Here is a 25,640-nt window from a genome sequence, read left to right on the forward strand (position 1 = left end):
ACCGTTATTACGGTACGGTTGTTTGTTATTAGATGTTATTCAAGTTCTCTCCAAGTCACGCAGCGCTCACCAGTTTAACAAAAACACACACACTGCCCCGCCGACGTGTGTTTTCTCCGCCTTGGTCTCTCTCTCTCCATCGTATCTCTGTGCATCTTTGTGAGCATTTTAGACCCATAATGTCTGGAAAAAGTCCAACAAGTGTTAGTGCTGCAAATTTGACCAAAGTGTCAAAGAAAAGTATCGCTTTGGATGTTTTGGATGTTACAATGCACGTGATGAGGCGGGTCACGGCGGTGTGCGTCAGGTGGATGCACTGGCGAGTACAGTACATAATACTTACAGATGATGCACTGGACAGAAATAATGCTGTCGGGAACGAATCCCCATACGTACAATTGTATCATGGCCCCTTTTAGCGCTGATTCGGTTTGCGCTCATTTCTCCAGGAATGCATCTTGAGCTAAGCCAGGTCTGCCTGTACAGTCAAACCTCTTCATTTCCCGATTTTTCTTGAGCGAAGTCCAATTATATTTAATCACAATTTTATATTTGTACATCAGTTTAACTTTCGCACCTTTTTCCTTCGTAAGGATTACTGTACTTGCTCAGTACGACAGTGGATTGTGGCCCATGTCCCGTGATTCACATGCTGAAGTTTTTACTCTTCAGGTGCCTTTTTCACAATTTTTGCCTAATTTGTGGTGTTTTTTTACTTGAATCATGGCTCCTGTACATCAAGTGAGTGGAGGAAGTGAGAGCAAGCGTAAAAGGCAGCTCAAAAAGCAGAGTTGGATAGACTTGCTCATGGTGACTTTGCATTTCCCATTGGCCGCCATTACATGGTAAACGAGTCAGCAGTTGGATTTAAAATGAAAAACAAGAAGACAATCAAGGACAGTGTGGCGGCAAGTGCACCTATGCCAGGCAAAGTAGAATCATCATCATCAGCACCGCACTCCCATCATCATCCAAGGTAAATAAAACTTTAAAAACTTCCAGTATCATTTATTCATGTGTTTTGTATTATTTGTGTTATTACCTATTCGTATTATTGTCGAATTCAATACGTATATGGGTGTTATTCATGTGTACAGTACAATAGGAATGTTATGAAACAATTTAATGTTCTCCTGTATGTTCAGTTGATCTCGGAATCCTCACCCCTTTTCTCCCATATAAATATCGTATCTACATTCGCGAGTTCTCCTTTCGCGCAGATTTTCAAGAACCTAACCCTCATGGATGTCGAGGCCTGACTGTAAGCGCGCGAGTGAGGGTGAAAGTTTGGCAGTGAGTGTGCAAATGAGTGAGTGTGTGAGCGAATGACTATGTAAGTGAGTGAGCATCTATGCGAGTTTGTTAGCGTGCAAAGTCGCGAGTGGATGAGCATATGAGTGAGCGTGGGCAGAGCGAGCGTGTGACTGAGGAGGGAGCGAGCGTACAAGCCTTACTCTCCCGCACGCCAGAAGTTTCCCCCAGGCTGCGAGTGGCGCCGGTTCAGCTTTGGCAGCTTCTCGATTTGGCCCATGAGCTGCGGGAACGTGGGCCGAGCGATGGTCTCAAACGCCCAGCAGCTTGTCAGGATTTCCTGTCCACGAAATGGGAAAGAGAAAAATCACGTGTGCACCCTCGGAGGTAGTCAGCTAACCGTACGCAAGCCGACGGACGGGTGGCTGTCGGGGCAAAAACGTACTTACATTTGTGTCTTGCCAAGTTTTGCTTGCAACCCTCTGAACAATGTGGCCGGTTTTAGCCCCAAATGGCTTCACAACTTGATGCTAAAGTCTAGTTCATATTGGACCATGTTTACACAAGTTATTGTGCCCCCCCCCCCCCCCGTTATAGACAATTATACAGTCTGACAGAGATAATGCATAACACATTTTAACCTCAACTAGAAATCCATTAAATATGAATCGCACCGCTAATTAGAACGCATGGAGCCTCCACTCACCAGGGCCTCCCTCCCCATGCCAGTGCTGTCAAGGTGCGGCTTCAACCCACGGCCCCCCTGCCAGATAATGGACTCTGCCGGCTGCTGCTTGTACGGCCATTCACGGCAGTGCAGCTCGTACCATATGGTCCTGCAAGACGGGGGGGGGGGGAGAAGGGTAAGGTATGGGGGCACAGGAAGTCACGTTATTATTCGAGCTCTATCAAAGAGAATGGGAATCGCTCTACTTAAGCAATTTTTAGAATGGTAATTGCAGTGGCTGTTGATAATCATCACTAAAAGTGGATTGCGTTAATTGACAGAACTCTACGAGAGCAAATGGCATTGGCCTTAATTGATTTCTAGCTAAGTGTCTGCCATTTAAATAGCTGCCTCTTGAGGAAGACAACAATCACTTTAAATAACGTTTCAATGAACGTGCATCGCTTTAACAGGCATCTGTCACGACAGATGTTAGTTTTTATTATTACTACCATCATCATTACCCAGGAAAACTTCACTGAGTCTCAAGACTCTTTTTTCAGGACGGTCCCGCCAAGTTTTCAGTCGGGGGTGATCTTGCTGCTGCTGCTGTGAGATCCCTGTTGAGTAATTTGCAGGTGGCCAATACCGGCCACATTGCATGACGGTTTTTTTTAGCTATGGGAGGAAAGGGGACAACCCGGAGAAAACCCTTGAGGAACAGGGGGAGAACATACGAACTCCACTCAGAAAGGCGCCCGAGTCAGGAATCAAACGCAGGTGCTGCTTGTTGTGAGGCACAAGCTGTTACTACGGCACCACTGCTATGATGTGGTTGGTACTATTTAACATTGTTGTAGGATTGCTGTTGTTGTTGTAGTCATTGTAGACATTGTTAATGATGGTGGTGTTATCATTGTTGTAGGTGTTGTCAATGTTTTTATTGTTGTTGCAGGCTATGTCGATATTCTTGTTTTGGGTGTTGTTGTGAGTGTTGTGGGTGTTGTTGTGGGAGCAGTGGCACAGCGGTTAGCGCACTGTGCAACAAACCCGGTGACCCGGATTCGACCAATGACAGTGGCGAATATTTGAACCGGTCCTGGGCCTCCACTAGGTCGACTCAGCTTCAAATGAGTAACTGGTGCAATGTATAAACATGGCCACTGGGGAGACAAAGGTGGCCTGGCATGGTGCTGGCCACCTACCCCCTCCTGTGCCGTGTCAGCCTTCATATGTGCATGCTAACAGCATTTGCCCCAAAAGTCTATTTAGGCTATATGGGGGATTGTGTCTTTGTTGTTAATGGTGTTGTTGTGGGTGTTGTTAATGGTTTTGTTGTTGGAATTGATGGTGTTGTTCATGATGTTGTTGATGGTGTTGCTGTGGGTGTTGTTAATGGTGTTGTTGTTGGTTTGTGAGTTTTGTTGATGGTGGTATTCATCTTCTTGGTTATTTCGGTAAAGTCACGTAGAAGGGAAGTAATAAAATAATAAAAATAAAACATAATAAAATAATTCTCACGACGTTTCGGCCACAATGCAAGCAGCCGTCCTCAGGTGAAAACCAGGTCTGTCGAGGCGACAGCGTCTGAATGAAACAGCACACGTGCTTGGAGCCTTCTTATCACGGAGCTTGTTGAAGGATCTCAAAGTTATGTGAAATCCCTCCCCGTAGAGGTGGTTAAATTTCGATTTAAAGCTTTCGTGACTGCAGGGATTCATCTTCTTGGTTCTTTCGGTAAAGTCACGTAGAAGGGAAGTAATAAAATAATAAAAATAAAACATAATAAAATCATTCTCACGACGTTTCGGCCACAACGCAAGCAGCCGTCCTCAGGTGAAAACCAGGTCTGTCGAGAAGGCAGACTCTGCCTTCTCGACAGACCACAACGCAAGCAGCCGTCTTCAGGTGGAGAACAGGTCTGTCGAGAAGGCAGACTCTGCCTCTTCAGGTGGAGAACAGGTCTGTCGAGACGGCAGAGTCTGCCTTCTGGACAGACCTGTTCTCCACCTGAAGACGGCTGCTTGCGTTGTGGCCGAAACGTCGTGAGAATTATTTTATGTTTTATTTTTATTATTTTATTACTTCCCTTCTACGTGACTTTACCGAAAGAACCAAGAAGATGAATCCCTGCAGTCACGAAAGCTTTAAATCGAGATGGTGGTATTGTTGTGGTGGATGCGATGGCATGGGCAGGGACACGGCGCCACTCACCCGAAGGCAAACACGTCGGTGTTGTTGGAGAACGGCAGGAGGTCCTGGTCGGTGCCCGGCGCCAGCTGGCGAATGATCTCGGGCGCCAGGTAACACAGCCACCCCCGGGGCAGCTTCAGCTCCTGATGGCTCCTGCCCGGGAGGGTGAAGGGGCGGTCACGAGAAGATGGCGGCACGGCGCCGAGAAGCGACGGCTCATCAACACGTTGCGTGGGAAACTCAACGCGGCACGGATCGGAACGGCTACACAAGGGGTGAAGAATAGTGAAGTCGCGACACAGAGGTTGAGGGCCTCCCCACACCGCATCAGGCTGTGGCGGTTTTTGGGTCATACTTCACCATGCTGGTCAGTGCGGGTCGGTGAAGACAGGGTGCATAGATATGCCAGAATAGTACAGTTCGGGTCCAGTTCAATGTATTCTACATTGCCCTCTGCTGCCCACCGCTCACAGTGAAGCCAGTCCCCGATATTGGTATCGAGCATCGGTATTGGATCAACGCCCGGCCGGCCAGCATTAACGTCGGATGAATTCCGCGAATCGCTGGCCTCGGTGACATGCCACCGGAATTTATATATGGAGCTGTCGGTGTCGTTAAATCTTGCCTTGGCGTTCATCACGGGACTCCCGGCGGATATTGGCAGCGGCGTAAATTATGAACGTGGCATGACAAAAGATGCGCGGTGGCGGAACAAACGATGTGCGAAGAGCCTCATGCAGCAGTGGATTGACAAGGCACCTTACAGTACACGTGGCTACACGGAGGCAGCGCTGTTGTGTTCTCTGGTTAGTGTGAAGATGCAACTTTAGATAACAATCCCCCCCCCCATAGAGGCCCTATTGAGCTTCTTCTCGTGACGACCCTTCTGCCAGCAGTGGTGTGAGCGATCAATTGCGGCACTGCGCCTTTACAGTTTTACACACACGACCATCGGCGCACGTGGCGGCCGTTACACGGTTTAATACGAGAGCGGCGGGCGTCAAGTGGAGGGCCGTGCGCCGCCGTGTAGCGGGCCGTCACCATGTATGCCGTTAATTAGATTCGAGTGACGCGGTGACCTGCGCCCGCTGCCCCCCCGACCCCCGCGATCCCCGCACACGGCCGTAACGTCGTAACATGGCCGCGCCGTAACTTCAACGACGCCGAGCGTGAAATAGATTCGCAGCCACCGTAACGGGGCGGCGGGATCATCGCCGTGGCGGCGGCACGGCGGTGGTGGAGCAGGGGGTGGCGGATGCGGGTGGGGGGTCAGTGGAGGACGGTGAGAAGCGAAACGCAGTGTCTGGATCACGGTGGGGCGGGGGGGGAATTTCGAGGCAGTGCCGGATCAATACTGCGGCTATGGGGGAACAGGCGGTTTGGACGACCCAAAGTCAATGATAAGAAGTGAACAAATCTTGCTTCACTGAAAGTGGTTTGGCCATCATTTATATTTTGTATTTTCCTCTAGTGCACCCACGGCATCGCTTCCCGAGATACTGAACCTGCCTGGCTTTGTGTCAGAGAACGGCCCGCAGAAGTGCATGTCACAGGGTCACTTCTAAGAGTCACCTCTGCCATATGCATGGAACTAAAATAAAAAGTCATGGTGTCTCCGTTGTCATAAGAATATTGGCGGTTGCCGCTCATCTCACTTGATAGCTCTAAGCCAGCGATGAAAAGCTCCACATTTCATGTATGGCCACTGTTCACGCTGCACAAAATTGTACTTGCTTTAAATACCCGGTAGGGATGATGGGCTGAGTGAAACCCCAACCAAGATTTGAACTCACAACCGTCTGATTACGAGTCAAGCACTCTGACCGCAGTGCTGCACAGACACAGCCGCTAATCTCGAACGATAACTGCATTTTCGCCGAGTAACATAATTACCGTTACTCACCATGCACCCGGCTGATGGTACTGCACGATGAGTTCAATGATTCAAGGATCATTTGAAAAACAATGATTGGTGAGAAATGATCGCTTCGGCAGCTCGGGTTAACAGTAACCGCCAATTCATAGATATCACAAAACAACGATCACGCATTTACAGCACGATTATAACGCTCGTTTGTGCAAAAATTCCAGTAAAAAAACTGCGCCAAATCGATGTCCGAGGGCTCCCGGGATATAAGCATGAATTCGGCACACATTGGCCCGTGTGCGATGCTCGCACCTGCCATCTTGAACGACGCCAGAAATGCTGAAGAGTCCAAAGTCAGTGATGATGACCTTGCCATTGTCATAGAAGACGTTCTTGGACTTGAGATCCTTGTGCACGATGCCCTTGTGGTGAAGGTAGCCCATACCCTGTGAGAACGCACGCATGTGCACGCACATACACGCACACACACGCATGCACAAACACGCACATACACGGAACACACAAACATGCACGCACAGACATACACGTACAAATGCGCACGGGTAAACACACACACCCCCGCATGCACAAACACGCACCCACAAATACATGCATACACATGCCCACAGACACGCACACACACACATGCGCAAACACGCACACACACAAACAAAGACAAAGATCCCTCGTATAGCCTTAACAGACTGTAGGGGCAAGTGCTGTTAGCGAGCACCTATGAAGGCCAGAACGGCACACGTGGGGGTGAGTGGCCAGCAACACGCCCGACCGCCTTTGTCTCCCCAGTGGCGATGTTTACACACCGCACCAGGTACTCATTTGAGGCTGAGTCGACCTAGGGGAGGCCCAGGACCTGTTCAGATAATCGTCGCTGTGGTGTTGGCCTTGAGCGGGAATCGAACCCGTGTCACTGGGTTCATAGCGCAGCACGCTAACCGCTACACTACCGCTCCCCACACAAACGCACACGCTTGCACAAACACGCACAAACAAGCATGCGCCATTCGCTATAGAAGTTCCCTGCTTGTTTGTTGCCTGTGTATTTCAGGAGCGAGTGATATCTGAACCCTGGGCCCCCATTCACCAACCCACGCTGACCTGTGTGATTATTGCGATGTAACCTACAGATTATCTTTCACTCTCCAATAAACGAAATCCTCTTTATCATTCGGCTCTAACATTCACCTTGGAACTCATCATTGTGAGCTTTTTCTCAAGCTTTAAACTTATCTCACCTCGCCAAAGTTGAGCAGAGACCTGCACTACATCTAAATCAGGTCAGTATCTCAACGGATGTTCTCTCTTCACCCATTACACAATCCAAGAAACCGTAGGTGGACCTCTGATTGCCTGGTGACCGTGCTAGATTGAGAACTCTGCTTCCAGGGCATTGTCTGGCACTGCACCCACATTGTGGATGTCCTCATGACCAACCTCAATATTCCACATGTGCCTTATCCAGCTGCGTGTGTTAACGTCTGCCTGCAGGACTCACCACAGCTATACACATCACATAAAGTTTTCTAAAGCTAGCAAAATACTACACAAAGCTAGCGAATTATTATTAATAGAGAGAATACAACACAACAGGAGTGAATTATCCAGCATTTCTGAATCGCTAAAGCATTTACATTTAAATATAAGCAATAGTGTGTCCATGCATGATTGGAATATAATCGATACTATAACACAACAATCGGCTGATAATGTGTTTAATCTAACAAATGCTAACCAAATTAACAAATTTTCTAGACTTTACAATAAACAAATCCCTATTAAAAACGAACAATTTAAAAACAAAACCGTAATGAACTTGACTAACACTAATTTAACCACTGACATGATTTCTGTCCTTTCTAAAGGCCTTAACTTTGCCGTTACCCCACGCACAATTCCAGTGGATGAGATAATTGCTGAGGTAGAATCAGCAGTAAGACTTCTTCCACATAATGAGGCAGAGATGACTAGACACGAGGTTGCCAAAATAATTGAGAATAGTAAAATACCGAAAGTAAATATTAGCTCGAACGAGGCAAAAGCCTTAAGAGAGCTTCGTCTAAATAAAGATATTCAAATCCTAGCAGCTGATAAGGGCCGCACTACTGTAGTGATGTCACGAGCCGATTGTGATAATACAATTAAAGATTTATTAGAGGAAAGTACCTACATTAAAATTAAACGAGATCCAACTAATACTCTGGAACGTAAGACTACTGCAATCATTGCAAATTCATTAATCCCAAAAAATGAGCAATTCCTAATTAAGCCAAGGGCTTCAAAACCACCTAGACTGTATGGGCTACCAAAGATCCATAAAATCGGCATCCCTTTACGACCCATAGTCAGTACAATTGGCTCTGCCACATATAAATTAGCAAAATATGTAACTAAACAAATACAGCCCTACATCGGTAGGACATCATCATTCATAAGAAATTCAGAACATCTTGTGAATATGATCAAAGATATTAAGCTTAACCCTAATGATATTTTGGTGAGTTTTGATGTGATTTCGCTATTCACTAAGGTTCCAGTGAGCGAGTCGCTTAAATTACTTGATACACTGGTAAAGAATACAGATTTACCAAAAGATATTCCGAAACTCGCTGACCATTGTTTAAATAACACTTACTTCTTATGGAGAGGTGAATTCTTTAAACAAAGGGAGGGAGCAGCAATGGGCTCTCCTTTATCTCCTGCTATAGCAAATTTGTACATGGAAAACTTTGAAACCAGAGCACTTGCCTCGAGCACATTAAAACCATCCTTTTGGTTTAGATATGTGGATGACACTTTGGTTGTCTGGCCACATGGTAAAGATACACTTAACGATTTTCTAAATCATCTCAATGCACAAAACCCGGCCATTCAGTTCACCATGGAAATGGAGGTGAATAACACACTCCCGTTCCTGGATATTTTACTTGGGCATGGCCTAAATGGTAAAATAACACACAGCGTTTACAGAAAGCAAACGCACACTGATGCCTATCTGAATGCGAAATCGCATCATCACCCAGCTCAGAAATCCTCTCTAATCAAGACGCTCATACATCGGGCTAAAACAGTGTCAGATGATGAAAGTCTAGTGAGAGAGATTAAACATGTTAAAGAAGCACTAAGACAGAATGGCTACAATAATGCTCAAATTAACAGAGCACTAAATGCCAAATCACGATCGCAAAGCAACACTGCTGAAAGCGATCAGATTATTAAAACAATAAAAATACCATTTATCTCAGGAGTAACTGACAAATTAGCCCGTGTTTTGCAAAAGCAAAACATTACAGTAAGATTTGGTACAGTACACAAAATTCAACAACTAGTAACGTGCACTAAAGACGAATTACCTAAATTATCAACAGAAGGTGTATATCGGATTAATTGTGTATGTGGCAGATGCTATATTGGACAGACAGGGCGTAACGTTAGTGTAAGACTAAAAGAACACCAGAGAAATATTAAACTATCGCAAACACAACTGTCGGCAGTGGCAGAACATGCTTGTCAACAGGGACACTCAATTGATTTTGACAACGTTGAAGTGTTGTGTAAAACTAGTTACTACTGGCAAAGACTAATTAGAGAATCCATTGAGATTGAGAGAAACAGAAATAACTTTAATCGCTCAGACAGCTACAGGCTTAGTGCGGCCTGGAAGCGTATTATTAAATAAGATGCATTACAATTCCTTATAAGGGAAACAAGCACTAACTGATTATTAATGTAGCATAATCACAATAGAACACATTCCAAATGATTACTAATCTACAACTCGCATCGTAACAATAGCCTTATTACTAATCAAGTATATAATTACAATAACCCCCCCCCCCTCAAATCTTTGCACCTGATGAGTTAATGAGTTAATGATGACGTCACCCTGCTGCTCTATATAAGAACGGGAGACACAGCAGAGCCTCACCATTCTGGCGAATTGCCCGATGATGCTGGATGCAATTACCAGCGAAACGTCGTACTCAAATTGTAAATGTTGTGGTTTCACGCTTCAACACACCGGTGGGCTAAAGCAGTGAACTATTTGTCTTTTGTCAACGTGACACTTTTTTTACTGATTGGCCGTGTCGGGTGGTGGAGGGTTACGACACATTTATAAATAACGCGATCTAAACCCAAAAATCGTTGATTATCACCACAGCTACTTTTGCTTTGAACGCTGGAGCCCAGCTCCGTTACGTCTGAGGCTGTGCACACGGTTTGTTTATGCAAACGTCTGTGATACGAATTTTTTACACTATTGTTCATTAATGTGTGTAAGCATTATCTGTAGTGAGCAGTGCAGGCAGTGGGTTTCGTGTAAATAATCTGCTGTTGTTGTTGCTGCTGCTCTGGTTGGTTGCAGATTTCCTCCACCCTGCGATGATGTCCGGTAACCGCAGCCACTGCCACACGGTCTTGGGGCCGTGGTCATTGTGGCAACAGAGCTGCTTGACTATACGGGGCCTTAGCAGCTGAAATAATAAAGTCTGAGTCCATGAGTCCCGAAGTGACTATGGATCTCTGCAACTCTAAGAAACTCTATGTATCTCTGTGGCTCTGAATGTAACTCTGGATCTCTATGTAACTCTATTGATCTCTATGTAACTCCATGGATGTCGCTGTGCCGTTTCTGTGCTGGGGAAATGGGTTCCTCCCTTTGGGTTGAATTTATTTCCTCTATTTTGAATTTCATTTTCAACTGGACATTTCTCATTGCATTATTTTCATTGTGCTCTTTAATGTTCTTTATTTTCAGTTTAATGTATCGATTTCACAGCTTAGATTCAGACTGCTCCATTTATCCTCTGATTTTCTCAGTCTCAACATCGTTTATCATTATTTGTATATTTTCAATTTTGCCTTGGAAATATACAAACAATTCATATTTTAAGTGACATCTAAACTATCAACTATTCCTGCTGCGCAATCAAACATAGCCAAATGTAAATACAGTAAAAGTGAAACCTCTTCATTCATGGATGTTTTTTTACCATATTGAGAATTGGTTACTGATTCCAAAGTTCAGGAACCCGGTAAGCCCCTCCTGTGAAATGCGAACAATTAATAAGACCAAATGGCACGCATAAGCCAACAAGTGGCACAGCGGCTTGTGCCATGGCATGATACATTTGCCCTCTTTTCCCAGTTGCCCTCATTTCCCACGGTGGCGAGATGTTAACTACATCGCCCGGTATACAGGAGGTCGTGAGTTCGATCCCGAACCTGACGCCTGCTGTATGTTTGGAGTTTGTATGCTCTCCCCCTGGTCGTCTGGATTTTTCTCCAGGTCCTCTGGTTTTTCCCTCCACATTTAAAAACGTGCATTGTATTTGGCTGCTATAAATTTCCACGTGATAAGCCACTTCGTTGAGCTATCATTTGTCCCCAGGTCGTTTCTGAAAAAGAGCTACAGAGCTCAATGAGCTTTACCTGGTGAAATTAAAATAGATAGAATACATAGAAAAGATAAAGGTGCAGCCCTGCTATTGTTTGGTTAATCCGATGAGCACAGTTGGCTACGTATGGTGTGAAAGAAGTTCAACATACAATACGTACATAAGCCACTGCTGGCAGAAGGATCTTTCCACGAGAGCCCCCCTAGGGGGTATTTGGTCGACTCTTGTGGGAGTTCCCACACTTTACCCCACCACACGCGAGCTGCCGATCGACTGTACTGCTGAGTGAGCCGAGGCGTTGGGGGGGGAGGGTGGAATTTAATAAGTTTTACTCATTGGTTCAATGGCCGGGCCGGGAGATGGAATAAAACCAGGGTTCTCTGGATTGCCAGTCAAACGTGCTGCGAACTGTTACTCTATGAAACAACACGATGACTAACTTTTCTTGTTAACAAATTCTATTTTATTTACCAGGTCAAGCCCACTGAGCTATGTAGCTCTTTTTAAGAAGCGACCTGGCTAAAATAAATGATAGCTCAACGAAGTGGCTTATCGTGTGGAAATTGATAGCAGCAGCCAAACAATCCAAAGACCCCGCGCGTCCCGTTAACGGCGAGCGGCGGTGTAGGTTGGCACCTTGAGGATCTCGCGAGCGATCTGGTTCGTCTTGTTGATGTCGAGCGGAACTTTTGGATCCCGCACGACCGCGTACAACGTCCGGCCTTTGCAGAAGCTGCAGGGTGTGGTGGGGGTGGGGGACAGCGGTGGAATGACAAAAAACCGTGGATTATCATCGTTATGATGATTATTTACTGGCCCACCAACAGGGATTGTGCAAGAAGGGGTGACGATTGTCAATCTACCAGCATCCTAGGCACATAACCTAGGTGACATGAAACTAGTCACGAGCATGATCGCTGTGCTTGGTGACAGGAAGTCAGTCAAGCTAAACACATGCACATACAACATAACCAGTATTGGCCAAATATCCTTCTCCTGCAAATGGCTCAACTGCTACTGAACGCGGCAACATCGCCCCCGTCCTGCAAAAACCCGAGACTCGGTGAGGCTTTCCTGTGAAAATGAGCACAATTAATTTAAAGTAAATCTACCGCAGGCAGCATCACTAGCACTGGGTCTACGGGTGGTTGGCATCGCGGCTCCGGCGGGACGGGGGGGGGGGTGGGGGCGCGGCGTCACCTAGTCACGATGGCCAGGTGCGGCGGGTTCATGCAGGCGCCCATGAACAGCACGACGTTCTCGTGCCGCGTCTGCCGGTAGGTGAGCACCTCCTGCTTGAAGAGGCGCAGCCGCTGCTGCTCATGGCCCTCCACCGTGACCAGGCGCACCGCCACCTCCCCGTACCAGCGGCCGCGGTGGACCGCCCCAAACCGCCCGCGCCCAATGAGCTCCCCCAGCTCCACACGTTCGAACGGGATGTTCCACTCCTGCTCGATGCCACGGGGGCCCACGGGGGGGAGGTTGTTAAAATCGTGTGTTTGCATGAGCTGTAACCGCGTGGAAAAAAGTATAAAAAACTGTTACCGGTGTGTGGCAAATATAGAAATGTTTACAGCAATAAACACAACACGTTCAACTTCTTAACTGAGAGACTAAGGAAGCTGCCACATTGGTGATGTAACAGCAGCTCACTGGTCTTGCAATCTAGAGGTCGCTGATTCGATTCCATCTCTCGGCACGGCAGTTAAGAACAATGGGGTTCAGTCTGTGAGTTCATCACTAGAATTCCACTGAAATCATTTACCGGTTCTGCAAGTCAGCAACCGGTACCTGATTCTGAAAACATTGACCGTTTTTAGCAGTTATCGTTGAACAAGCATAGTTAGTGGCTATAATATCACTACGGTGTAGGCTTTCAATATGCTTGGGGTGTACCGCGTGTAGTATGGCGCAATGATTTGAAGTGGATGCCCTAGGGACATCATCACCGGTTCATTTTGAAGAGTGAGAAAGTGCTCAGGGAGATCGCAGTGTCCAGCTGAGCTGCAGGGAATGTTCACGAGCACCAATTAATGCTGGCATGGAACACCAGGGGGTGGGTGGCCAGCACCACATCTGACCACTTTTGTCTCCCCAGTGGCAAAGTTTACAAACGCACTAGGAACTCATTTGAGACTGAGTCAACCTAGGAGAGGCCCAGGACTGGTTCAGATAATTGAATCATCACTGTTGTTGACCGTGAGCGGGAATCAAACTCTGGTCGCCAGGTTCGTAGCGCAGCACGCTAATCAACGGACCAACGCTCCCCACACACTCAGGCACACGCGCGCGTGCATGCACGCACCTTGAGCAGGATGCTAGTTTGCGTGCGTCCCCCTCGCGCCGCGTAGTTCAGCTCCCCCACCGTCTCGGAGCTCTCGGCGGAGTCCGGTATGTCCCCTGGCTTTGGCGACGTCGCCACCTCCACCACCGGCTGCTCCTCCTCCACGCCCTGCCAGGCGAGGCACAACAACAATGATAACCACGGTTCAACACACTAACTAATAACGACTAAACAATTTTTTATTTTACCAGGTAAGGCCCACTGAGCTATATAGCTCTTTTTTGGAAGCAACCTGGCCACAAATGATGGCTCAACAAAGTGGTTTACCATGTGTAAATGTATAACAGCCAAATACTCTAAAGGCATGTTTTTAAATGTGGAGCTAAAAACCGTAGGACCCGAAGAAAAGTCCACGCGACCACGGGGAAAACATGCAGCCTCCAAATATACAGGCATTGTCAGGGTCGAGATCGAACCCACGACCTCCTATACACCAGGTTAAGTAGTCAACATCTCGCCACCATGACACCCATCACTGGTGTAAAGACGAGATGATTGTTATAACAGTAACTATCACCTCATACGAGTGATATTCGCGCGGTTCCTATAGCCCAAGGCTAATCCAAAGACGCTGCTGTGCGTCACAGACACGGGCATGCAGTGTGTAATCCCAACTGAGAAATTTTGTGATGTCATTTTGTAGAATTTTATACATTTGGACCATGACGCCGGCACACAATGCCTTAACGATTGCGAATGACGTCACGGGTATGTTAACGTTCACTTCGGCTATTTTCTGGCCAATACATAGTAATAACCAGGGCAGCCAGTCAGATTCAAACCGTGAACCTCTGCCGCAAGTGGCGAACGCGCTCCTGCTGGGCCGCTTCACCGTCCCAATAATTGCTACGAGGCAGCAGCCTCGTAGCAATTGGTGTTTTAACTGAACCCTAACAATGTTGGATGTTTAACTCTGAGACCAAGATGGAAGCTTTCATGGAACCCTAGAGAATGAAAATATATCACCTCGGATATTTGACCACCGAGTGTTGTAAGTGAATCCTAAAAATCCTAAATCACTCTATATGCCTTAACCTAGACCTTGGTAGAGCCGCCACCCTCCACACCTGGACATTGATGTCCCAGCATGCATCGCGGGTGGTGGCCACCACTTACCTCGCTCGCTGACAGCCCACCATGCGGTTTCTCTGATGAGTCGCCTTCATCAGCGGTTGGCGTGCGTGGAGAGACACCGTCACCACCGCTACCGCCGCTGCCACCGCCGCTGAACGAATGAGAGCGAGTGACACATTAAACAACCCGGCACGGGACGGCGCAGCAGTGTGCAATGTGGCGTAGGTCATGGCGGTTCACATTTTCAAGTTGTATCTGCAATTGAGGCTGCGCGGTCAGTAGCGGACAGCAGTGCAGCACAATCCATTGGGGCACAGGACTCTACATCTGTGCTCCCACCTTCATCAACCCCCACTTACCAGCGTGGTGAAGTATGGTCAAACAACCCCATGACCGACACGGCATTTGAAGGAGACCTCCTTACAGAATTGCATTTGCACTACTATGTCGGGACTATACGAGCGTAGGGACATATGAGGTCATTACTGTGTTGACTCGGTATGGGGGCTGTAGGCGGGTGTCCCGGGGGTCGTGTCAGGCCGTGGCACTCCACGTGAACCCAACAGGACATGTGACCGGATAAGGGGGAAGATTGGGGGTCACGTGGTTGGGGGCCCGGACCTTCCCGAAGGATCGAGAAGGGGGGCGTGGCCTGGGGTGGAGCCGGTTATAAGCGGGGTGTGAACGGGGAGCTGGGCTGTTCTACTCCGGGATGAAGACGCCATGAGAAGTCATCAAGTCTCCGATCGTCATTCATGACCAGGCAGCCGTCACATGCCCGGGGTCACGCTGTGTCGTGTTGCCCGAGTGTTAGTTGGTGTTATGTGTTAATAAATCATGTTGCCTCCAAGTCGAGTGTGCACCTCAATCGAACCCATAACACATTGACAATAGGCTGTTTATTCAATGTTTTACACTCTATTGGGAGGGTCTTACCCAGTTTTGCATAAGAGGTTTGCAATGCATCGTCCCAATTGAGTAATTTGCTGATAATATATCACCATTGGGATGATTGGGCAATACCAGTTCCACTGTGTGTGTGTTTAGCTACGGGAGAAAACCGGAGGACCTGGAAGAAGCCCATGTGGAGCAGAACACAGGCACCAAAACTGGGAATCGAACCCAGGCGCTTCTTGCTGTGAGGCGCGAGTGTCACCACTGCGCCGCCACCCTGCTACCCAAACTGGCTCGTAGTCACCATGACGTACGTCCGCGGGTTGGGGGAGAGAGCCACGGAGAAATCCGAGGATGTCGTGTTGTCCGCTCCCGAGGGGATGTCTGTGTGGTACAGATGGACACACAGAGGTAGACACACAAGCACACACACACGCACTGGTGAGCATGCTAGAATCATGTAAAAGGTAACGGCACAGCCCTGCAATTGCCTGCTGATGCCAACGTTAGCAGAAAAGCCTCCTACATGAGGAAGCCCTTGAGAGCCCCTCTAGAGGGTATTTGGCCTACTCTTCCACACTGGCCAGACGTCTTGGAAGAGGTCTGTGTAACCACACTTTATCCCACCTGCCCGTCGACTCTGGTGAACCCATTTCTACTGTTGAGTGGACGGGGTGGGGGGTGGGAGGGAATGTAATAAACTGGTCCCATTGTTTCAGCTGCCACACCAGGAGATCAAATAAGCGATATTTGGATTGCAGGTCCAGTGCGCTAACCATTATACCACGGCAGCAAACACATAGATACGCAAAAAATGTATCAACCCTTTAGACCTCACCGGCTGATGGGACAAGTGCTGTTAGTTAACACATACCAAGCATACACATGGCCCCCGAGAGCGCATGCAAACATTCCAGCGGTCTCGCTTGAACATTTGATTTACTTCATCATCAAAAACAACAAAGCAAGACAACACAAACATTAAGAACATCGGAGAATAGAACGATATAAATATGCAATATTCACCGCGCAGGTCTTCACAGCAGCAGCCGTGCTGCTGTGAAGACCTGCGGGGCCCCGCCCAGTGCGAGGAGTGACATTTCGCTCCTGAACAAGCTTTCAGAACGTGGAGCGAAACTTCAGACATCGTGGGGCCCACAAGGCGGGCTACAACTCCCAAACACGCGGGAGAGCCGCGCAACACTCGGCACCCACAATCCGTAAATCAGGTCAATGTTTTTTGTGGCCGGATTTACGAGTCGCGGCTCCCTCTCTAACATGCTTGGCTCAGGCTCGAGCCACTCAGTGGCTTGCACAGACCACACGAGCAGCTCAGCCGTGGCTCGGCTCAGGCTCTACTCAGGTAAGTCCTGAGCACGGCAGGTGGGATCCAGCTAAAGTTGAGCGTGGTTTTGAGCCATGGCCGACTTGAGCCAGAGCTGAACCGGAGCCGAGCCGGAGCCGAGCGACGATGTCTATTCTTTATTTAAGAGTCGGCCCGAGTGAGAATCCGCGCCACGCGCTGGATTTCCGGTGATGGATGACAACCGAAGATCGATCACGAACCGCCGCATCGCTGATACGATGGCGCCGTGGAACACCACAGCAGACGACGAATCACCGCGTTCGCAAACGCGTCTCGTCACCGGTAACGGGAACGCTTCTCACAATCCGCCGCTTTGGAGCGTCGGGGGTGACTTGGCCAGGCACTCATCACTGCCAGAAGGAAACATTGGCCGGGTGGAGCGGTAGTCAAAGGAGGAAAATGCGCCAGAGAGGATGTCCACAGCGGAGGAGGAACGATCAAATCGGCTTGCGTGCAGCGGGAGCTCGTCGGATTGTTGGACTGGGGAGGCGTTCATCCAGCAGCAGACAGATCATGGCTGATGATAGAAGTAGCATGAAAAACAAAATGCACCTAACCCGAGATTGCTTAACTGCATTCATGGGAGGTGGTGGCACGTGTTCCAGTTTGTGCTTAACAACCACTTCAATCCGAGTCCTCTCATTTGCATCTGTTCTTTAAATGCATTTGAACGGAGCTATCTTCAGTTTAACACGTAGGCTATCTTCTCCCCCCCTCCATCCCCGCTTAAAGGCGTCGCATCATCGTCCCATCATCCCGAGTATGGCTCAGGCCAGACAACAGGGACGGCAACCGTGACCCCGCCCGCAACACGCGCAGGTGGGCAACCATTTAGAGAGGGGAGTCAGTCTTTTCAATTTGGAAAAGCAAACATGAGCCGGACGTATCTGAGGCCGCGATCAGTCTGCTCGCTAAACAGGCGCGATAACCTCAATCATCACTCAAGGACTTCCGTAAAATCGCGTGTCCTCCACGAGCGTGCGCGTGTATTACTGGGAGCGGTGGGGCTGCAGTTAACGCCATGCGGCGCTGCGAACCCGGGACACTCGAGTTCGATTCGACTCAGCCTTGTGTGTTTACGTGTGTAGGAATATGTCCACATATATGCATGATGACTTGTGTGTAGACGTGTTAACGTGTATTGACGTCAGTGTGTTATTATGTATGTGCATCGTTGTGACTAGCTGTACTTATGTGGGTGTGTTCGTTATGTCTGCTCGCTAACAGCACTTACCCAAAAAGTGTTGAGGCTATATGGGGGATCTTGCCTTTGTTGTTTTGTGCATGTATGGGGAGTGGTGGCACAGTGGTTCCCCCACTCTCCCGTGAATGTGGTCACCTGAGTTTGATTTCTGACCATGACTAACATCATTGGCAAGTGATGTATGAAGAGGTCAGCACCGGGGAGAGATAAGTAGCCGGCTGGGGTTCTGGCCACACCAGCCACTCGGGTACGGTGCCAGTATAATTAGGCACTCGCTAACAGTATTTGCCCCATTCGTTTGGTAAAGGCTATGTGGAGGATCGTTGTCTCTGAGTATAGATCGCTAACATCTCGGCCAAAAGTGTTGTCTCTCTGTTGTCAAATTCTGCTAAACTTCTCTCTTAGAACTCAACACCGGCGCAGCTCAGCACCGGTACCGTTCTATGTGGAGACAGCACACTGTTAATTCCCACCACTAGCTCTTGCAAGAGCTGGGAGTACCCACACTTTACCCCAACTGTGGTTGAACCCATTTATCCTGCTCGGTGGACAGAGGCGGCAGGGATGGGGGCCGATTTAAAACTATAAACTACTATAAACAAAAAGAGCTACATAGCTCTCAAAAAGAGCTATGTAGCTATGTAGCTCTTTTTGAGAAGCGACCTGGCCACAAATGAGAGCTCAATGAAGTGGCTTATCATGTGTAAATGTCTAGCAGCCAAATACTCTAAATGCACGTTAATTATAAATGTGGAGGGAAAAACCAGAGGACCTGGAGAAAAATCCACACGACCATGGGAAGAGAGAACACGAATCCTCCAAATATACAGGTATCATCAGGGTCGGGATCGGGATCGAACCCACGACCTCCTGTATACCGGGCAAGGTAGTTCACATCTGGCCACCGTGGCACCCCTTAAGAAACTTGCCCCCATTGTTTGAACTGCCACACCGGGAGGTAGAATAGAAGCTGTGGCCTCTGGACCACGACTCCAGTGCGCGCTCACTGCCACACCGCTGCGACAGCATCCTGGGGCTGCTAATGGAGACAAACGCGGCACCCCACGTTCATCTGAGCACCACTCAACTTTGACTCCCATTTGTTATCGTTACCTCCCTCCATGCACCCCCCCCCCCTCACCCACCCGCAGACGTGCACCACACAGCCGGCTTGCCTTCGGAAATTCGCAAACATTTCATTTATGTGCAAATGTAAAGTACCCCGACGGAAAAAAATTACCGACGATAAGCGCGTGAAAAAAAACGGCAGGAAAATTACTTTCAGAGATGCACTTTGAGAGATACATGCAGTGTACAAGCACCGTACTTGCAGTGTACAAGCACCGTACTTGCAGTGTACAAGCACCGAGATGGTTATCCCCCCCCCCCGCGACTCATTGGCTCCTCCCTGCCCAGCACCCTATAAAAAAAACACGTGTCTTGAATAGCTTTCTTCACACGCTACAGTAATTTTACTGGAGCAGTTACACCTGATGATGGAGGCTTGTGTTGCTTCCGAAACGTCGTGATATAATTTAGTTATTTTCATTTATTTTTATTTTACTTTATTATTATTATTTTACCTACGTGACTTTACCAAAAGAACCTAAGAGTATGAATCCTTGCAGTCACGAAAGCTTCAAATCTAGAGATAAATAGAAATGGGCAGATACAGGCCACTCGGCAGCTCTCGGCACAGGTGCCAGAGGTGGCCGGGTGGCCCGGGGGGAATTCATCCTGGCTGTGTCGGTGCACTGAGCCTGGCCGGCACTGCTGCGATGCTAGCTTAGGGCTCAGGCTTGTTAAAGAGTAACCACGGGAAGAATCGGTTACAGGTTGCAAAGTTCAGGAACCCAGTAACCGTTTCCAGTGAAATGTGAGCAATGAATGGCGCCGAGTGGCACGCGTGAGCCAACGAATGGCCTGTGCCATGGTACATTTGCCCAAATTTCCCAGTTAAAAGTTAAAGGTGCAGCCCTGCAATTGCCTGGTTGAGCCACTGCTGGAAGAAAGGATCTCTACAAGACAGCCCGCCCACGCCCAGAGGTATTGTTCTGTTTAACACGTCGGCTTTCGCGACCAATTTCATCCATAAGAGGTTTTTTGAGGTTAGATCGCGTAAATATCATCAAATAATGCATTGTTTAAATGCATGCCTATACAGGCCACCATACTTCAATAGGGATTACCTTTGATACGGTTATTTTAATACACACAACGGACAGGAATGACAAGATCAAAGGGCTCGCATAATGCACATGCATAATGTACGTTGACTTATTAATCCCGCCCCCCCCCCCCCACTTTGCGCAAGGAGCTCAGAAGCGTGGTCACCACATCTACGCCTCTATATAAGGAACGAAACAGGTGGACTTCTCCACAAATCTGGCTGTCACCTGATGAGGCTAGTTGTAATTACTGGTGAAACGTCGTACTCTGATTGTAAATGTTGTGGCTTGGCTCTCCAACACACCGATGTCCTGTACTAGTGACGAATGGGCACGTTCTGTTTAGATGACAACCCTTACTCGTTGGTTGTGTCAGGTTTTAACGACCTAGACTTGACCCCACCACACGCGATTGCTTGCCATGCTCGCTCCACCACCGCTGACGGAAGGGCCTGCATTGGAGGGGGGCGCGAGAGGGTATTTGGCCTGACTATTCCAGACGTATTGGAAGAGGTGGGCGTACCCACACTTTACCCCACCACACGTGACCTGCCGACCGACAAGTTCAGCGTTGTTGCCGCGACGCTGTTGCGGCAGCTCCCTCCGTGACTCAGTGAACAAGCTACGACTGTCAGGAGACGTTTCACCGTGCGCGGCACCGGTAACGCAAACCAAAGACTATTTTAACCGCTCTGGTTAATCTCCACGTGCTGGCCGCCTCCAATGAAACTGTATTCCCAGGTGCAGCAAGCTGATGGCGTCATCTCGCTCATCAGGAACCGCATAACGTATGTGTATGTATAGTGACATCGCGGGATATCACTGTGTGGTGCCGGCCCGAGAGGCACGGCGTGCGATATAACGACATCGTGGACACCATGTCTGTTGTGTGGGTTGTTTGTCCATAATGGACTGTTTTGGGGATTGTGTTTGCTGTTGTTTACCTCTCTTGCCCAAGCTTCGGCATTGATGTACTTATGCAATTTGAATGTAAAAACGTTATTTATGGATAGTGATTCGTTTACCTTTCCTATTCTTTACACTCCTACCGTGTTTTTGCATTGTTTGTTGTTGTAACTTTATGACCTGCCCCGACTGGACATCTGTGAAAAAGAGCTCCATAGCCCATCGGATTCCTCCAGGATGAATAAAGATTCTGATTCTGAATGGACGATACTGGTCAGTGGGTGGCCACGCAGAGCCCTTGCGCTGTGACCACCCTGACTATCCACCAGGCCTGCCGACACCGCCGTTCCGAACCCCCACTTGGCAGTGATCCCTCCATTCTAGAGAACGGCACCCTCTGAAGCGTTCACCTCCTGTGTAGACTCCCTTGCCGTGAGAGTTCTGACTCATACAGCTACGAGTTGACGAGGAGTAGTAGAGGTAGTACAGAAAGTAGCTTCCTGAGCCATCTGCATGGGCTCGAGTGTTATCTGCATGGATGCGTGGATTTTTTTAAATTCCAGTTTGCATTTAATAACACGCAGGTGTGCAACGTTGCACGTAAGCTCCTGACCTTTTCCAAAACACCAGTTAAAAAAAACTGAACGCGTGTGCCCATGTTGTCGTTTACAGCCACCGACCCTGAGAGTGTAAGAAACACATGGCCGTCCCAACAACAACAGGCGGCAGTGAGACAAAGTCAACTGTGGACCAGATACCATTCTCATATTAGGACTCCTCAATACAGTAGAGTCTGTTCTCCTATAACATGGCGGTAGTTGCGTTCCTGAAGAACGCAGCGTAATGGAAAAATCGCGTTATAAAAATAATATATAATGTAGGCTAAAGCACAGTATACGATAACACGTGAGATGCATACGCAGGCTGAACAAAGACTGAGGCGCGTGGGTAGCATCGAGAAGCATCCAGCAGTATCCCGCCTTGTGTGATGATGCTACGCCGAGGCAGCCCGTATCACTGCTTATTCCCACTCGCGCGACGTTATTCTGTTCACTCGGTCACGTTATATCCAATTCGCATCCGCGTTATAAAAAATGCGTTCCCTAATACATTCATCACGTTGTATTCCATTTGCGTTATGAAAACACCACACGTTAAAGTAGAACAGGCTGTACAGTCATCAATGTTCGCTGCAGCCCGATGCCTCTGGGAGCAGAATTCAAAATCCCTCACTAAGCAAGAATTGGACAAAGATCCCAAGGCAGGGCCTCTCTCATGCAGAACCCTTGGGGCTCGGTGAGGGGTTGAAGTTGACGGCCCTGACCGTGACCACAGACTTATCTCCTTCAGTCTGCGTTTGGGCACAACTACCACTGCGGCCAATTTGCGTGCAGTCCGGCTTTGAACCAGCACATGGTGAGGGAGGTGCGGGTGGGCAGTGAAGGCGAGGGGCGAGGGGTGAGGGGTAATGGCGGGCAGTGAGGGAGGGGTGGCGAACTTTGGTCATAAGCGGCCGACACGGTGACATCCCGAGTATGCATGAGCACCATACGGCGCGGCAAAGCAAACACCGTTTAAAAACGAACGTGGAATTGCACGTCTGCATTTTTGATGATGATGATGATCTTCTTATTCTTGATGTTGTTTGTCACAATCTCCTGTTTTCACGAGGCCCAGCCTTCGCTCCTTCTAGTGGCCACTCAAATATGAATCACATCGCGGACGCCCGCTGTGGTTAACCCGGCTACGAGCAGCAACAGTAGCAGCAGTAACAGCAGAAGTAGCAACAGTAGCAGCAGCAGTAGCAGCAGTAGTAGTAGCAGCAGTAGTAATAGCAGCAGCAGTATGAGCAGTTGTAGCAGCAGCAGTAGTAGCGGCAGTAGTAGCAGCAGTAGGAACAGCAGCAGAAGCAGTAGTAATAGCAGCAGTATGAGCAGCAGTAGTAGTAGCAGGAACAGCAGTAGTAGTTGTAACAGCAGTAGCGTAAGTAGCAGCAAGCAGTAGTAGTAACAGCAGTAGTAGTAACAGCAGTAGTAGTAACAGCAGTAGTAGTAACAGCAGTAGTAGTAGCAGGAGCAGCAGTAGTAATAACAGCAGTAGTAGTAGCAGGAGCAGCAGTAGTAGTAACAGCAGCAGTAGTAGCAGGAGCAGCAGCCATAGTAACAGCAGTAGTAGTAGCAGGAGCAGCAGCAGTAGTAGTAACAGCAGCAGTAGTAGTAGCAGCAGCAGCACCATCAGAACCTTAATTTCCCCACCAAAGCAGTAGCTAAGTAATCATATCACCATCATTCATGACCTATCCACTGTTGGATGAAAGCCTCCCCAAGCCACCGCCATCTCTCGCGGTTCTACAATGCAACAATCCACCTAGCGCCTGCACACAAGTTGATGTAATTGCTCTATCTCTACGCTGGACGTGCCCTTATTTGGCTGCCGCGCTGACGTCAGTCTAGAGCGCCGATCGCCGCCCCATCTCGTCAAAGCCCACTTACTTTTTCCAGCAGTCAGCGTGATGTCTCTCACGTACACTCCCAAGTTGTCCATCTGTCTCACAATGCAATCCTAATGCTGCGTCTCTGCACGCTACTTTGCGCCCTTTGCAGCTGCTGCTGCGTTTCCTCTGCCAGTGTCCGTGCTTCTGATCGGTACGTCGCGGCAGGTTTTGCGCGATGGTTAAATTACTTTCTTCCTCAGGGCTCGCTGACAACACAGAGGTCGCGCGCAATACACTCGCTCAACAACTGCAGACATTCGGGACTGCGAGTGCCTCAGGCAGGTGTTGAAGGCGGTCCCGGCATCGAACCGGACCAACGACGAGAAGCGATGGAGCGATGTTGCCGACCGCCTCTCCGCGAAAAATCAAGCGCGGCTCAGTGATGAACGCGAGAGAGCAAAGCAATCCGGCAACAATGGGATCTGAATCCAGGTCACAACCGAGGATGGTTTAACCACGCGATTAAACCTTGCACAATGGTGTACATTGTTGCTGGCGTAGCATTGTGTGTAGATAAATATATAAATATATTCGGGTCCTCCGGAGGTACACTGGACGTGGTATGAGCGGGAGATTAATTTGTCGCCGAACGTTTTCCAGCTCACCGGAGCGGGCGACATGTGGGGCCATGGCAGCCACGGGCGTAGCGAGAGGTAGAGTGGACGTGGTGGGAGCAGGGCGCCTACCGGGGAAGCTGAAGGAGCCGCTGGTGGGGCCCGTGCGCGGGGAGTTGCATGGCGTGGAGCTGGGGGTACAGGAGCCGGCGGACGACGGGGGTGATGAGGCGCATGACGACGCGGCGCTGCCGCCCGCCACCGGCTGCTGGTAGGGAATGGGCGCCCGCTCCTGCACAGGCAAAAGGTCCCCCGTATAAAATTTGACAGACTGTCGGGGGTGAGTGCGTTGGCGAGTATCTATCGTTAATATTGCCACGCTCGTTTGCCCATGAAAGTCTGGATAAGTTTCAAGACTCATTGAGAGGGTCTTCGCAGGATTTCGCAGTACAGGGCGATGTTGCTGTGTTGTGAATCCAATTGAGCAATTCGTGGTTTTCAGCATTTGGATGTTTGGCCAAGACCAGTTATGTTGTGTGGGTTTTGGCTATGGCAGGAAATCGGAAAACCCAGAGAAAACCCATGCAAAACAGGGAGAGAACATACAAACTCCACACACTCTCATTCCCACAGACTCGCACACACATACGCAAAGACAATGACCCACCGTATAGGCCTAAGCAGACTGTTGGGGCAAGTGCTGTTAACGCGCATCTATGAAGGCCCGCACGGCACATGAGGGGTTGGGTGTTCAGCACCACGCCTGGCCGCCTTTATCCCCGAGTAGCGATGCTTACACACTGCACCAGGTATGCATTTGAGGCTGAGTCGACCTAAGGGAGGTCCAGGACCGGTTAAGATAATCGTCACAGGTGTTGGCCGTGAGCAGGAATCGAACTCGGGTGACAGCGCGCTAATCGCTACGCTACCGCTCGCTCTCCCTCCGCCCAACAATGGGAGGCCTAAATTTCGATTTAAAGCTTTCGTGACTGCAGGGATTCATCTTCTTGGTTATTTCGGTAAAGTCACGTAGAATGGAAATAATAAAATAATACAAATAAAACATAATAAAATAATTCTCACGACATTTCTGCCACAACGCAAGCAGCCGTCCTCAGGTGAAGACCAGGTCTGTCGGGGAGACAGCGTCTGAATGAAACAGCACCACGCTTGGAGAGTATATTTAAGCTGGGTTGGAAGGGGGGGACGGGCGCCTTGACAAAATAATTTGCATATCAACATGA

The 25,640-nt window shown here is 48.8% G+C and overlaps 1 protein-coding gene across 4 annotated transcripts in view; it reads right to left on the reverse strand.

The window, feature by feature from the left end:
* LOC144730852 (kinase suppressor of Ras 1-like) overlaps positions 1-25,640 on the reverse strand; it is a 132,305-nt gene that overhangs the window by 35,936 nt on the left and 70,729 nt on the right. For 2 of the 4 annotated variants that reach the window (XR_013587871.1, XM_078611625.1), the window contains exons 11-20: positions 24,529-24,688; positions 16,019-16,088; positions 14,853-14,961; positions 13,698-13,844; positions 12,593-12,840; positions 12,029-12,125; positions 6,291-6,424; positions 4,133-4,264; positions 1,958-2,087; positions 1,455-1,591 (exon numbers count right to left, since the gene is read on the reverse strand). Coding sequence is in view for 3 of the 4 variants with exons in the window: in XM_078611625.1 (XP_078467751.1) it covers positions 1,455-1,591; positions 1,958-2,087; positions 4,133-4,264; positions 6,291-6,424; positions 12,029-12,125; positions 12,593-12,840; positions 13,698-13,844; positions 14,853-14,961; positions 16,019-16,088; positions 24,529-24,688 (1,364 nt within the window). In the remaining variant the exon portion in view is untranslated. Of the gene's footprint in view, positions 1-1,445; positions 1,592-1,957; positions 2,088-4,132; positions 4,265-6,290; positions 6,425-12,028; positions 12,126-12,592; positions 12,841-13,697; positions 13,845-14,852; positions 14,962-16,018; positions 16,089-24,528; positions 24,689-25,640 lie in introns of all 4 variants that reach the window. The other 2 variants (XM_078611626.1, XM_078611627.1) reach the window with 1 other exon arrangement.

This window comes from Lampetra planeri, chromosome 37 (assembly GCF_965212315.1).
Source record: "Lampetra planeri chromosome 37, kcLamPlan1.2.h2, whole genome shotgun sequence".
Lineage (NCBI taxonomy): Eukaryota > Metazoa > Chordata > Hyperoartia > Petromyzontiformes > Petromyzontidae > Lampetra > Lampetra planeri.